Here is a 13,396-nt window from a genome sequence, read left to right on the forward strand (position 1 = left end):
AAAGCACTAAATAAACTTCAGTTAGTGCTAAATACGGCTGCTAGAATCCTGACTAGAACCAAGAAATTTGATCATATTACTCCAGTGCTAGCTTCCCTACACTGGCTTCCTGTTAAGGCAAGGGCTGATTTCAAGGTTTTACTGTTAACCTATAAAGCGTTACATGGGCTTGCTCCTACCTATCTTTCCGAGTTGGTCCTGCCGTACATACCAATACGTACGCTACGGTCACAAGACGCAGGCCTCCTAATTGTCCCTAGAATTTCTAAGCAAACAGCGGGAGGCAGGGCTTTCTCCTATAGATCTCCATTTTTATGGAACAGTCTGCCTACCCATGTGAGAGACGCAGACTCGGTCTCAACCTTTAAGTCTTTACTGAAGACTTATCTCTTCAGTAGGTCATATGATTGAGTGTAGTCTGGCCCAGGAGTGTGAAGGTGAACGGAAAGGCTCTGGAGCAACGAATCGCCCTTGCTGTCTCTGCCTGGCCGGTTCCCCTCTCTCCACTGGGATTCTCTGCCTCTAACCCTGTTACAGGGGCTGAGTCACTGGCTTACTGGTGCTCTTTCATGCCGTCCCTGGGAGGGGTGCGTCACTTGAGTGGGTTGAGTTACTGACGTGATCTTCCTGTCTGGGTTGGCGCCCCCCCTTGGTTTGTGCTGTGGTGGAGATCTTTGTTGGCTATACTCTGCCTTGTCTCAGGATTATAAGTTGGTGGTTGAAGATATCCCTCCAGTGGTGCGGGGGCTGTGCTTTGGCAAAGTGGGTGGGGTTATATCCTTCCTATTTGGCCCTGTCCGGGGGTATCTTCGGGTGGGACCACAGTGTCTCCTGACCGCTCCTGTCTCAGCCTCCAGTATTTATGCTGCAGTAGTTTGTGTCGGGGGGCTGGGGTCAGTTGGTTATACCTGGAGTACTTCTCCTGTCTTATCCAGTGTCCTGTGTGAATTTAAGTATGCTTTCTCTAATTCTCTCGTTCTCTCTTTCTTTCTCTCTCTGAGAACCTGAGCCCTAGGACCATACGTCAGGACTACCGGGCATGACGACTCCCTGCTGCCCCCAGTCCGCCTGGCCTTGCTGCTATTCCAGTTTCAACGGTTCTGCCTGCGGTTACGGAACCCCTACCTGTCCCAGACCTGCTGTTTTCAACTCTTAATGATCGGCTATGAAAAGTCAACAGATTTATTCCTGATTATTATTTGACCATGCTTGTCATTTATGAACATTTTGAAAATCTTGGTTCTCTCTAATTTTCTCCTTCTCTCTTTCTTTCTCTCGGAGGACCTGAGCCCTGGGACCATACGTCGGGACTGCCGGGCGTGGTGGCTCCTTGCTGTCCCCAGTCCGTCTGGCCTTGCTGCTGTTCTGCCTGCGGTTATGGAACCGCCACCTGTCCCAGACCTGTTGTTTTTCAACTCTTAATGATCGGCTATGAAAAGCCAACTGAATATTATTCATGATTATTATTTGACCATGCTTGTCACTTATGAACATTTTTGAACATCTTGGCATAGTTCTGTTATAATCTCCACCCGGCACAGCCAGAAGAGGACTGGCCACCCCTCATAGCCTGATTCCTCTCTAGGTTTCTTCCTAGGTTTTGGCCTTTCTAGGGAGTTTTTCCTAGCCACCGTGCTTCTACACCTGCATTCTAGCTGTTTGGGGTTTTAGGCTGGGTCTCTGTACAGCACTTCGAGATATTAGCTGATGTACGAAGGGCTATATAAAATAAACTTGATTGATTGATTTGACAATTTTTTGGGCCTTCAATACAGGACTAAGATCGAATCGTACTACACCGGCTCTAACGCTCGTTGGATGTGGCAGGGCTTGCAAAACATTACAGACTACAAAGGGAGCACAGCCGAGAGCTGCCCAGTGACACGAGCCTACCAGACGAGCTAAACTACTTCTATGCTCGCTTCGAAGCAAATAATACTGAAACATGCATGAGAGCACCAGCTGCTCTGGGAAGACTGTGATCACGCTCTCCGCAGCCGATGTGAGTAAGACCTTTAAACAGGTCAACATTCACAAGGCCGTAGGTTCAGATGAATTATCAGGACATGTACTGCGAGCATGCGCTGACCAACTGGCAAGTGTCTTCACTGACATTTTCAACAGCTCTCTGTCCAAGTCTGTAATACCAACATGTTTTAAGCAGACCACCATAGTCCCTGTGCCCAAGAACACTAAGGTCACCTGCCTAAACCACTATCGACTTGTTGCACTCACGTCTGTAGCCATGAAATGCTTTGAAAGGCTGGTCATGGCTCACATCAACACCATCATCCCAGAAACCCTAGACCCACTCCAATTTGCATTCCGCCCCAACAGATCCACAGATGATGCAATCTCAATCGCACTCCACACTGCCCTTTCCCACCTGGACAAAAGGAAAACCCATGTGAGAATGCTATTCATTGTCAACAGCTCAGCTTTCAACACCATAGTGCCCTCAAAGCTCATCAATAAGATATAGACCCTGGGACTAAAAACCTCCCTCTGCAACTGGATCCTGGACTTCCCGACGGGCCGCCCCCAGGTGGTTTGGGTAGGTAACAACACATCTGCCACGTTGATCCTCAACACAGGGGCCCTCAGGTGTGCGTGCTCAGTCCCCTCCTGTACTCCCTGTTCACTCATGACCGCACGGCCAGGCACGACTCCAACACCATCATTGAATGTTCTGATGACACAACAGTGGTAGGCCTGATCACCGACAATGACGAGACAGCCTATAGGGAGGAGGTCAGAGAGGTCAGAGCACGCCCCCATTCTCATCGACGGGGCTGCAGTGGAGCAGGTTGAGAGCTTCAAGTTCCTTGGTGTCCACATCCCCAACAAACTAACATGGTCCAAGCACACCAAGACAGTCGTGAAGAGGGCATGACAAAGCCTATTCCCACTCAGGAGACTGAAAAGATTTGGCATGGGTCCTGAGATCCTCAAAAGGTTCTACAGCTGCACCATCGAGAGCATCCTGACTAGTAGCATCACTGCCTGGTATGGCAACTGCTCGGCCTCCGACCGCAAGGCACTACAGAGGATACAAAGCCAAGCTTTCTGCCATCCAGGACCTCTATAACAGGCTGTGTCAGAGGAAGGCCCTAAAAATGTCCAATGACTCCATCCACCCTAGTCATAGACTGTTCTCACTGCTACCGCATGGCAAGCTGTACCGGAGTGCCAAGTCTAGGTCCAAGAGGCTTCTAAAGAGCTTCTACCCCCAAGCCATAAGGCTCCTGAACATCTAGTCAAATGGCTACCCAGACTATTTGCAGTGCCCCACCCCCCCACCCCCTCTCACAACCTCATTACACCACTGCTACTCTCTGTTGTCATCTATGCATAGTCACTTTAATAACTCTACCTACATGTACATACTACCTCAAATAACCAGTGTCCACGCACATTGACTCTGTATCGGTACCCCGCCCCTGTATATTGTCTCGCTACTGTTATTTTACTGCTGCTCTTTAAATACTTGTTACTTTTATCTCTTATTCTTATCTGTATTTTTTTGAAACTGCATTGTTGGTTAGGGGCACGTAAGTAAGCATTTCACTGTAAGGTCTACCTGTTGTATTCGGCTCATGTGACTACTACAATTTCATTGCATTTCATTTGACATCTGTTCATACATTAGAATCCATCCATGTAGTTTCTGAGAAACGGGACGGTTTAGTTTCATCTCAGATCTCATCACAATGACAGTCATGGTTTGTCAAGAACGCTGTGGTTTCACCGTATGGGGGTCTGTGGTGAGTCTGCCATCAAAGCATTTCATCATGTCAGCCATTTCTCTGAACTTGCTGTCACTAACCCTATCCCTGCAACCAAGTGCCAGAGATGCTAGCTAGTGGATAACCTGAGACACACTTCTTCAGGCTGTGGTTGTAAATAATAATTAGTTTTTCATTGACCTGCCTGGTAAATTAAAAGGTAAAAATGAAAAAAGGGAATAAACGCTGGAGATAATTAAACCACCCTTGTACGACACAGAAACAGCTTTTTGTATGGATGTGTCGTGTGCTTTCACATTTCCTCAGTGAAGCTGGAAGCTGATGGACAAGCTGATTGATAGCTGACGATGTTGAGGTCATAAAGATAACTCGTCTCGGTAAAACAACAGCATTTGGTGTTAAAGCATGCTGCATAAACAGGAAGTTCAACAGGAAGCTACAAACGGCACCCTATTCCCTGTGTGCATTACTTGACCAGGGCCCATATGGATTGGGTGTCATTTGGGACACACCTCCCTTGTTAGTGTGAGATACATCTGAAGAAAACCAATGGTCTTTGCAGATGCAGATAGAGCCAGAAGGAAACCCTGACTGTGTCTGTGGGTTAGTTTACTGACAGCCTGTGAGCTACAGGGGGGGGGGGGGGGGGGATGTCAGAGAGCTGCACAATACAGGCAGGCAGTTATGCTGACTCAGTGTTTCAGGGTAGTTAGTGAGTTAGTGAACTACTGTGTGAGAGGAAACTAGCGAGATAGGGGCTGGGGCGGGGGGGTTGGAGGTCTTCAGTTTCACAATCACTGATAGGGTTGGGTTTCCACTGAGTGCCTCACGCCTCAATCTGCCCAGTGTTATGGGAATTGGTCATGATCACACAGTGCGTGTATACATTATATTTAATTGATTTATATGTATTTATACCATGGCATTGCTGAATTCCTTCTGATTGGCTTGAAGGGCATTCTAGAACGTGCACCGTTTCCCTATAATGCATGGTAGAATTCAACGGCTATATTATTCTAACATGTTCTACATTTGAGCTGCTTTTGAAAGTAAAAGTCAAATTGAAAATATTATTGGCGTTGTTGGTTTTTCAATTTTCATAATAGCAAGCCAGCAGCACCGGTTAGCTAAGCTAGCGTGTCTGTTTGTTTGGTTACCAAGGTAACTACTGTAGCTATCTGGTATACTTGCTAGCTACTCTACATCAGTGGATGTTGAACACATTTTTTATGTATAATCAACTCAGGGCTGTATGCATTCTCTAGGAAAATAAAGAAACTCTGTGGAAGGATAATGTCACTTGCTAGAGCGTCGTGGCATACTTTTCATGCATTATTTTCAACAGAGTGCATAGCCCTTTGATGATTATCCTTTACAGAATGTTTTAATGCATTAATAACTGAAACACTGCTGGCTTGGTAATGGCGCCGGAGGGAATTGCTGCCATTTTACGGGCTCCTAACCAACCGTGCTATTTTGTGTGGGTTTTTTTCTGCGTTGTTTGTAACTTATTTTGTACGTAATGTTGCTGCTACCGTCTCTTATGACCGAAAAGAGCTTCTGGACATCAGAAAACCGTTACTCACCTCAAACTGGATGAAGATTTTCGTTTTTTATGAGTCCGACGCAAAAGATGCTCAAATTCCCATCACTAGCGTGAAAAAAAAGACGGAAATACAGGGGGAAGAGATCGGGGTGCCTTGTGAGAATTCGTCAGCGAGTGGGTAACCTGCCCCTACCATCCGTTCACTTGACCAACGTGTAATCACTGGAGAATAAACTGGATGATCTCACCGAGTGAGGAGTATAACACCCCAGTCACTGGCTTCGTCAATAAGTACATCGACGACGTCGTCCCTACAGTGACAGTAAGCATATATCCCAACCAGAATCAAATCAAATGTATTTATATAGCCTTTCGCATATCAGCTGATATCTCAAAGTGCTGTACAGAAACCCAACCTAAAACCCCAAACAGCAAGCAATGCAGGTGTAGAAGCACGGTGGTGTAACGGGTGTCGTCGGAAGGATGAGACCAAGGCGCAGCGTTCTTTGAGATACACATAATTTATTAACGAAGCGAAACTTTAGAAAAAACAAAACAATAAAGAATAACAACGACCGAACAGCTTCGTTGTGCAAACTACCTGCACACAAACAAAGAACAAGATCCCACACAGAAGGAGGGAAAAGGCTGCCTAAGTATGATCCCCAATCAGAGACAACGGTAGACAGCTGCCTCTGATTGGGAACCACACTCGGCCAGAAACAAAGAAATACAGAACATAGAATGCCCACCCAAATCACGCCCTGACCAAACCAAAATAGAGACATAAAAAGGCTCTCTAAGGTCAGGGCGTGACAGGTGGCTAGGAAAAACTCCCTAGAAAGGCCAAAACCTAGGAAGAAACCTAGAGAGGACCCAGGCTATGAGGGGTGGCCAGTCCTCTTCTGGCTGTGCCGGGTGGAGATCATAACAGAACATGGCCAATATGTTCAAATGTTCATAAATGACCAGCATGGTCAAATAATAGTAACCAGAATCCCAACCAGAAGCCATGGATTACAGGCAACATCCGCACTGAGCTAAAGGCTAGAGCTGCTGCTTTCAAGGAGCGGGACACTAATCCGGACGCTTATAAGATATCCCGCTATGCCCCCCGACGAACCATCAAACAGGCAAAGAGCCAATACAGGACTAAGATTGAATCCTACTACTCTGGCTCTGAAGCTCGTCACATCTGGCTGGGCTTGCAATCTATTACGGACTACAAAGGGAACCCCAGCCGCGAGCTGCCCAGTGACGCGAGCCTACCAGATGAGCTGAATGACTTTTATGCTCCCTTCGAGGCAAACAACACTGAAGCATGCATGATATCACCAGCTGTTCCGGACAACTGTGTGATCACGCTCTCCGTAGCCGATATGAGCAAGACCTTTAAACAGGTCAACATTCACAAGGCTGCGGTGCCAGGCGGATTACCAGGACGTGTACTCAGAGCATGCACGGACCAAATGGCAAGTGTCTTCAGTGACATTTTCAACCTGTCCCTGGCCGAATTTGTACTACTTACATGTTTTAAGCAGACCACCATAGTACCTTCACTCCAAGAACGCAAAGGTAACCTGCCTAAATGATCCTGTCTGTAGCCATGAAGTTCTTTGAAAGGCTGGTCATGGCTCACATCAACACCATCATCCTGGAGACCCTAGACCCACTCCAATTTGCATACAGTCTGAACAGATCCACAGATGGCACAATCTGAATCGCTCTGCATGTGAGAATGATGTTCATTGACTACAGCTCAGCGTTCAACACCATAGTGCCCACGAAGCTCATCACTAAGCTAAGAACCCTGGGATTAAACACCTCCCTCTGCAACTGGATCCTGGACTTCCTGACGGGCCGCCCGCAGGTGGTAAGGGTAGGCAACAACACATCTGCCACGCTGATCCTCAACATGGGGGCCTCTCAGGGGTTCATGCTTAGTCCCCTCCTGTACTTCCTGTTCACCCACGACTGCGTGGCAAAGCACAACCAGTCACCCAAGTCATAGACTGTTCTCTCTTTCTCTCTCTCACTTCACGGCAAGTGGTACCGGAACGCCAAGTCTTGGTCCAAAAGGCTCCTTTACAGCTTCTACCCCCAAGCCATAAGACTAGTGAACAATTAATCATATGGCCACCCGGACTACTTGTATTGACACCCCCTCCCCCCATTATTTTTACACTGCTGCTACTCGCTGTTTATTATCTATGCATAGTCACTTTACCCCTACCTACATGTACAAATGACTTCAACTAACCTGTACCCCCGCACATTGATTCGGTACCGGTACCCACTGTATATAGCCCAGTCATTGTTTTTTTATTGTGTTACTTTATATAAAAAAAAATATAAAAAACTGCATTTTAAGGGCTTGTAAGTAAGAATTTCACGCTAATGTCTACAACTGTTGTATGAGGCGCATTTTGATTGGTGTATATAGTTTTGATTTTGTTAAACACCAGACGACTGAGGGCTCTGTTTTCAAGCCACTGCAGAGACCATTTTGATAGTACACTGTAAACATATACTTTGGGGGCTATAGAAATGCATGTATTGAAGGTGCTACCCATAGGATACATTTTTATTTTTGCATTGTAATTTCTGAAAATGTCCATAATATATCTGCAGTAATAGTGGAATGATTGTGTTTCACAGTATGTATGACGATGGCGATTCTATAACAGTTCTTCCCGATGACTACGTCGGGCCCCGAGGATGTGTCTGTTTCTGTAGCCTACTAAGGTTGAGTGGTTAAGGTTGAGACGGTGACAGGAAGAGTGGTGTTTCAGATGAAAGACGTTTCTCACTGTGTTATTTTCATGTTTAAAAAGACGACACTTCCAGTCTTGAACTATCACATGTGATTTATTTTCAACTAGTACAAGACTTGACATGTCAGGTTGAACACACAGTAGTCCATTTTAAAGGATAGTAAAACACATGAAATGTCTGTTTGTTTTCACATTTTAATTTTAGTGAGCAAATTCAATATCCATATTTTCCCATTTTGTACTTACATCACATGTTTAGGTTTACATTACATCACTGCACTTATTCACACAAAGCTTGGCAAGAGATCAAACATATTTTACAGCTTCCAGCACATGAGCTATAATTCAAATTCAGTAAATATTAAATAATTTCACAATTATTAAGGAAAGCCTGAGAAAGCAGGTATCAGTCAATCAGTGACTTCCTCATGGTTTTGTTGATCCAATCAAGGTACATTTTTGATATGAGTGTGTACACCCCAGGTTTGGTCTTGATGCCACATTTTGTACCGAACGACACGACTCCCCTTAGTTCACCTCCACACACCAACGGGCCACCGGAGTCTCCCTGAAACACACAGCACATCAATTCATACATGATTACTTTGTCATTTACAAACAACATATACAGTTTAACTTGTGTATCAATGGTTGATCATTGGCTCCCTGCAAAATATATTACAACTTTATCAGCGAGTACACTGACACACACACACACACTCAGACACACACTCAGACACACCTGACATGAGTCCACCCTGGTATTGTCCACAGACCCGGCACACAGCATGTTGTAGGTGATGATTGGGGTCATGTTGTAGTAGTCTGCAGAGTTACACTTCCTCCTGTCGATCACGGTGACGTTGGTAGATTTCAGGACGTCAGACATGGTTTTAGCATTGTTCTCGGTGGCTCCCCATCCAGACACTGAGCAGGCGGTCCCTGCTTGGACGTCTGCCAGAGGGACAGGTAACGCTAGAGGTCTCACTGCCGTAGTCAGCTTTACTTTCTTATCCAACTGAGAAGGAGAAGGTCGTGTCAATTCTCCTTCAACTGTCTCTAGATGTGAATAATGTCTGACACCAGTAGTGACTGACCTTCAACAGCATGATGTCGTTGACCTTGAATCCGGGGTCATAACAGGGATGAGGGACGCGACCTTTAACCTTACGGACCTGTCTAGTGTCCTTCTCCTCCTGTTTGATGGAGTGGACCCCAAGAAACACCTTGTTGATGCTTCAGACAGAAACACAACCTTCTGGTTAGATCAGATGAAGGACGCAGCCCAACAACTACAATGACACAATCTCAGAAGCACAACGGAAACTAATCTAAAACATTTGAGACAGAGTTGCTAAGCAAACCATTACAGTGACAGCATCTGTACAAGGACAACAACACTGATATTGGACCTACTCAGTACAGTGGGCTGCAGTCAGGACCCATTGCTGGTGGATCAGGATTCCTCCACACATTTTGTTTCCTTTGTTGTCCTCCAGTAGAGCCATGTAGGGTAAGGAGTGAGGCTTCACCTCCTTTCCACCAATGATCTCTGCACAGTCACCTAGGAGCAGGGACAAAACACCAACAGTAACTAATTAGAGAAATAATAATAACACACACACACACACATAAACACACACACATAATCACTCACACACACACACACACACACACACACACACACATGGACACCACCATCACTAGCACAGAGAGGCTGCTACCCTACATACACAGACTTGAAATCATTGGCCACTTTAAATGAATGGAACACTAGTCACTTAAATAATGCCACTTTAATAATATTTACATATCTTGCATTACTCATCTCATATGTATATACGGCATTCTATACTATTCCACTGTATCTTAGTCTATGCCTCTCTGACATTGCTCGTCCATATATTTTTATATTCTTAATTCCATTACTTTACTTAGATTTGTGTGTATTAGGTATTTGTTGTGAAATTGTTAGATATTACTTGTTAGATATTGCTGCACTGTCAGAACTAGAGGCACAAGCATTTCGCTACACTCGCATTAACATCTGCTAAACACGTGTATGTGACAAATAACATTTGATTTGATTTGACATAAACAAACACACACACAAACACACACCTACCTGAGTGCAGATATAGAAGGATCATGGTAGAGGTCCAGAAACTGGCTGCAGTGGAGAGGATCATGGTTATTTAACTCTGATGTAACCTCAGTAGTTCAAAGTCTACTGTGATGCTCTCTGATCTCTCTCTTTATACTTACTATAGAGGATGTGGTCTGATGTTCACCTCAAAGTGGAAACATATAAGCATGCACACACACACACACACAAACACACATGCATACGATCACTTTGTCACAACTTCCGCCGAAGTCGGTCCCTCTCCTTGTTCGGGCGGCGTTCGGCAGTCGACGTCACCGGCCTTCTAGCCATCGCCGATCCACTTTTCATTTTCCATTTGTTTTGTCTTTGTTTTACACACGTGGTTTCTATTCCCCAATTACATGTTCATTATTTAACCCTCTTTATTCCCCATCGTTTTTGTGCGTGTTTGTTTTTGGTACTTTGGTCCTTTTGTGTGGGCTTGGTATTACTTCATGTATTTGGTCATTTTGAGTTAAGTTAATTTTATGACTCATCTCTGCTGTCCTGAGCCTGACACCTCTGCACCAGCTACACCCAGACCTTTACACACATCCTCTACCATTTTACTTAAATGTCCCCATTCACCACCTTAAATCACAATTTCATTCAAACAAGATGACTGAATGTGTAAAAGAAGATGGCAATGACAAATTATAAAAGAAGAAACAAGAGTTTATCATTTACTCCAGTAGTTTTACGGCTTTACACAATGACCCTCGGTCCACAAAAAGTAGTTTACTGTCTAGTTTAGTTTCTAGTATAGAAGTACTTCGTTACACTGTTAGCCCACTCAGTCTGTTGAAGAAGAGAATCTGTTCACCAATAGTAGAGACAGAATGCCAACAACGAAGTCATTCCATTCGAATGAAAACCCAATGACTCAGTTATACAAGAAAGTTACATCATTTACAGAGGCTTCACCTTTCACTCGTTATTTTCCATTTGAGTCACAAATGGCACCCTATTCACTACATAGTGCACTACTTGCCTATGGACCCTGGTCAAAAGTAGTGCACGACTTCCCCATGGACCCTGGTCAAAAGTAGTGCACGACTTCCCTATGGACCCTGGTCAAAAGTAGTGCACTATTTCCCCATGGACCCTGGTCAAAAGTAGTGTACTATTTCCCTATGGACCCTGGTCAAAAGTAGTGCACGACTTCCCTATGGACCCTGGTCAAAAGTAGTGCACTACTTCCCTATGGACCCTGATCAAAGGTAGTGCACTACTTCCCTATGGACCCTGGTCAAAGGTAGTGCACTACTTCCCCATGGACCCTGGTCAAAGTAGTGCACAACGTAGGGAGTAGGGAGCCATTTGGGGATGAATCCTATGTTTAGTGTTTACAAAATGCGTACTTTATTAGATAAAAAATTATGTCCATTTATTGTCTTAGACAGACAGGTAGGAGCACTCTTTCCATGCCAAGCATTAATATCATGCCGACTGACAATGTGTGGTCTATAATATTTACGTTCTTCATAAATAATAAGGTCAGCATTCCTATTTTTCAATGGAGACTTGTCAAAAGGAGGAGCTTGAATATTTAATAATTCTTAATACTCATCAATACTTAAAAAAAAAACTGCATTTATATTTATACAGGTTTGTCTTGAGATAAAAATCAAGTGTGTATCAATACTAATAACACATACTGGAAGCAGCTTGTATTCATCATCCGCATTAAACTTTATACTATCAAGAAAAGCTGGTGGAGTTGGCAGGTAGAGCTGCTATTCTTTATCTAGGACCAGTTCTAGTCAGGATGCCAGAGCAACACTGCATTCTACAGTAAGGAGCTCCACTGATCTAGGACCAGTTCTAGTCAGGATGCCAGAGCAACACTGCATTCTACAGTAAGGAGCTCCACTGATCTAGGACCAGTTCTAGTCAGGTCTACAATGCATTCCTCAGTAGTGAGTTATATAACTATATACATCACTGTACACATAAATATATACATCACTATATACATCACTATATACATCACTATATACACCACTATATACACCACTATATATATCACTATATACACCACTATATACATCACTATATACACCACTATATATATCACTATATACACCACTATATACACCACTACGTACACCACTATATACACCACTACATACACCACTATATACACCACTATATACACCACTATATACATCACTATATACACCACTATATACACCACTATATACACCACTATATACATCACTATATACATCACTATATACACCACTATATACACCACTACATACACCACTATATGCACCACTATATACACCACTACATACACCACTATATACACCACTATATACACCACTACATACACCACTATATACACCACTACATACACCACTATATACACCACTACATACACCACTATATACACCACTACGTACACCACTATATACACCACTATATACACCACTACATACACCACTATATACACCACTACATACACCACTATATACACCACTACATGCACCACTATATACACCACTATATACACCACTACATACACCACTACATACACCACTATATACACCACTACATACACCACTATATACACCACTACATACACCACTATATACACCACTATATACACCACTACATACACCACTATATACACCACTATATACACCACTACATACACCACTATATACACCACTATATACACCACTACATACATCACTATATACACCACTACATACATCACTATATACACCACTATATACACCACTATATACACCACTACGTACACCACTATATACACCACTATATACACCACTATATACACCACTACATACACCACTATATACACCACTACATACACCACTATATACACCACTATATACATCACTACATACACCACTATATACACCACTATATACACCACTACATACACCACTATACACACCACTATATACACCACTATATACATCATAACAACTGTAAGTGATGAATAAATAAATGTCAATTGGGGTGGAGCCAGAGTAAAGACTGTTGGGGGGGGGATGACCATAGAGGGACTAGCATGACCATTGGGGGGGGGGGGGGGGGGGGGGGGGGGGGGGTGAATATAGAGGGACTAGCATGACCATGGGGGGGGGGGGATGACCATAGAGGGACTAGCATGACCATTGGGGGGGGGTGACCATAGAGGGACTAGCATGAC

At 44.2% G+C, this 13,396-nt stretch overlaps 1 protein-coding gene across 1 annotated transcript; it reads right to left on the reverse strand.

The window, feature by feature from the left end:
- Nucleotides 1-8,252: 8,252 nt before the first annotated feature.
- Nucleotides 8,253-10,306, reverse strand: LOC129825854 (granzyme A-like). The gene is made up of 5 exons (XM_055885986.1): nucleotides 10,192-10,306; nucleotides 9,483-9,630; nucleotides 9,164-9,302; nucleotides 8,809-9,084; nucleotides 8,253-8,634 (listed from the first exon to the last, which is right to left on the reverse strand). Exons 1-5 carry the CDS (start codon nucleotides 10,253-10,255, stop codon nucleotides 8,473-8,475), a joined length of 789 nt encoding a protein of 262 aa, XP_055741961.1. The 5' UTR covers nucleotides 10,256-10,306; the 3' UTR covers nucleotides 8,253-8,472.
- Between the last annotated feature and the right edge of the window lie 3,090 nt (nucleotides 10,307-13,396).

The sequence above is a fragment of the Salvelinus fontinalis genome, chromosome 28 (assembly GCF_029448725.1).
Source record: "Salvelinus fontinalis isolate EN_2023a chromosome 28, ASM2944872v1, whole genome shotgun sequence".
NCBI classification, from domain to species: domain Eukaryota; kingdom Metazoa; phylum Chordata; class Actinopteri; order Salmoniformes; family Salmonidae; genus Salvelinus; species Salvelinus fontinalis.

What these genes read in the sequence shown, in the direction of transcription:
- LOC129825854 (XM_055885986.1), bottom strand. Translation starts at nt 10,255, where the DNA reads ATGATCCTCTCCACTGCAGCCAGTTTCTGGACCTCTACCATGATCCTT. An exon ending in ACTGCAGCCCACTGTACTGA is followed by an intron (nt 9,303 to 9,482) that starts GTAGGTCCAATA and finishes TTCTGTCTGAAG; the next exon opens with CATCAACAAGGTGTTTCTTG. An exon ending in ACGACATCATGCTGTTGAAG is followed by an intron (nt 9,085 to 9,163) that starts GTCAGTCACTAC and finishes TCTCCTTCTCAG; the next exon opens with TTGGATAAGAAAGTAAAGCT.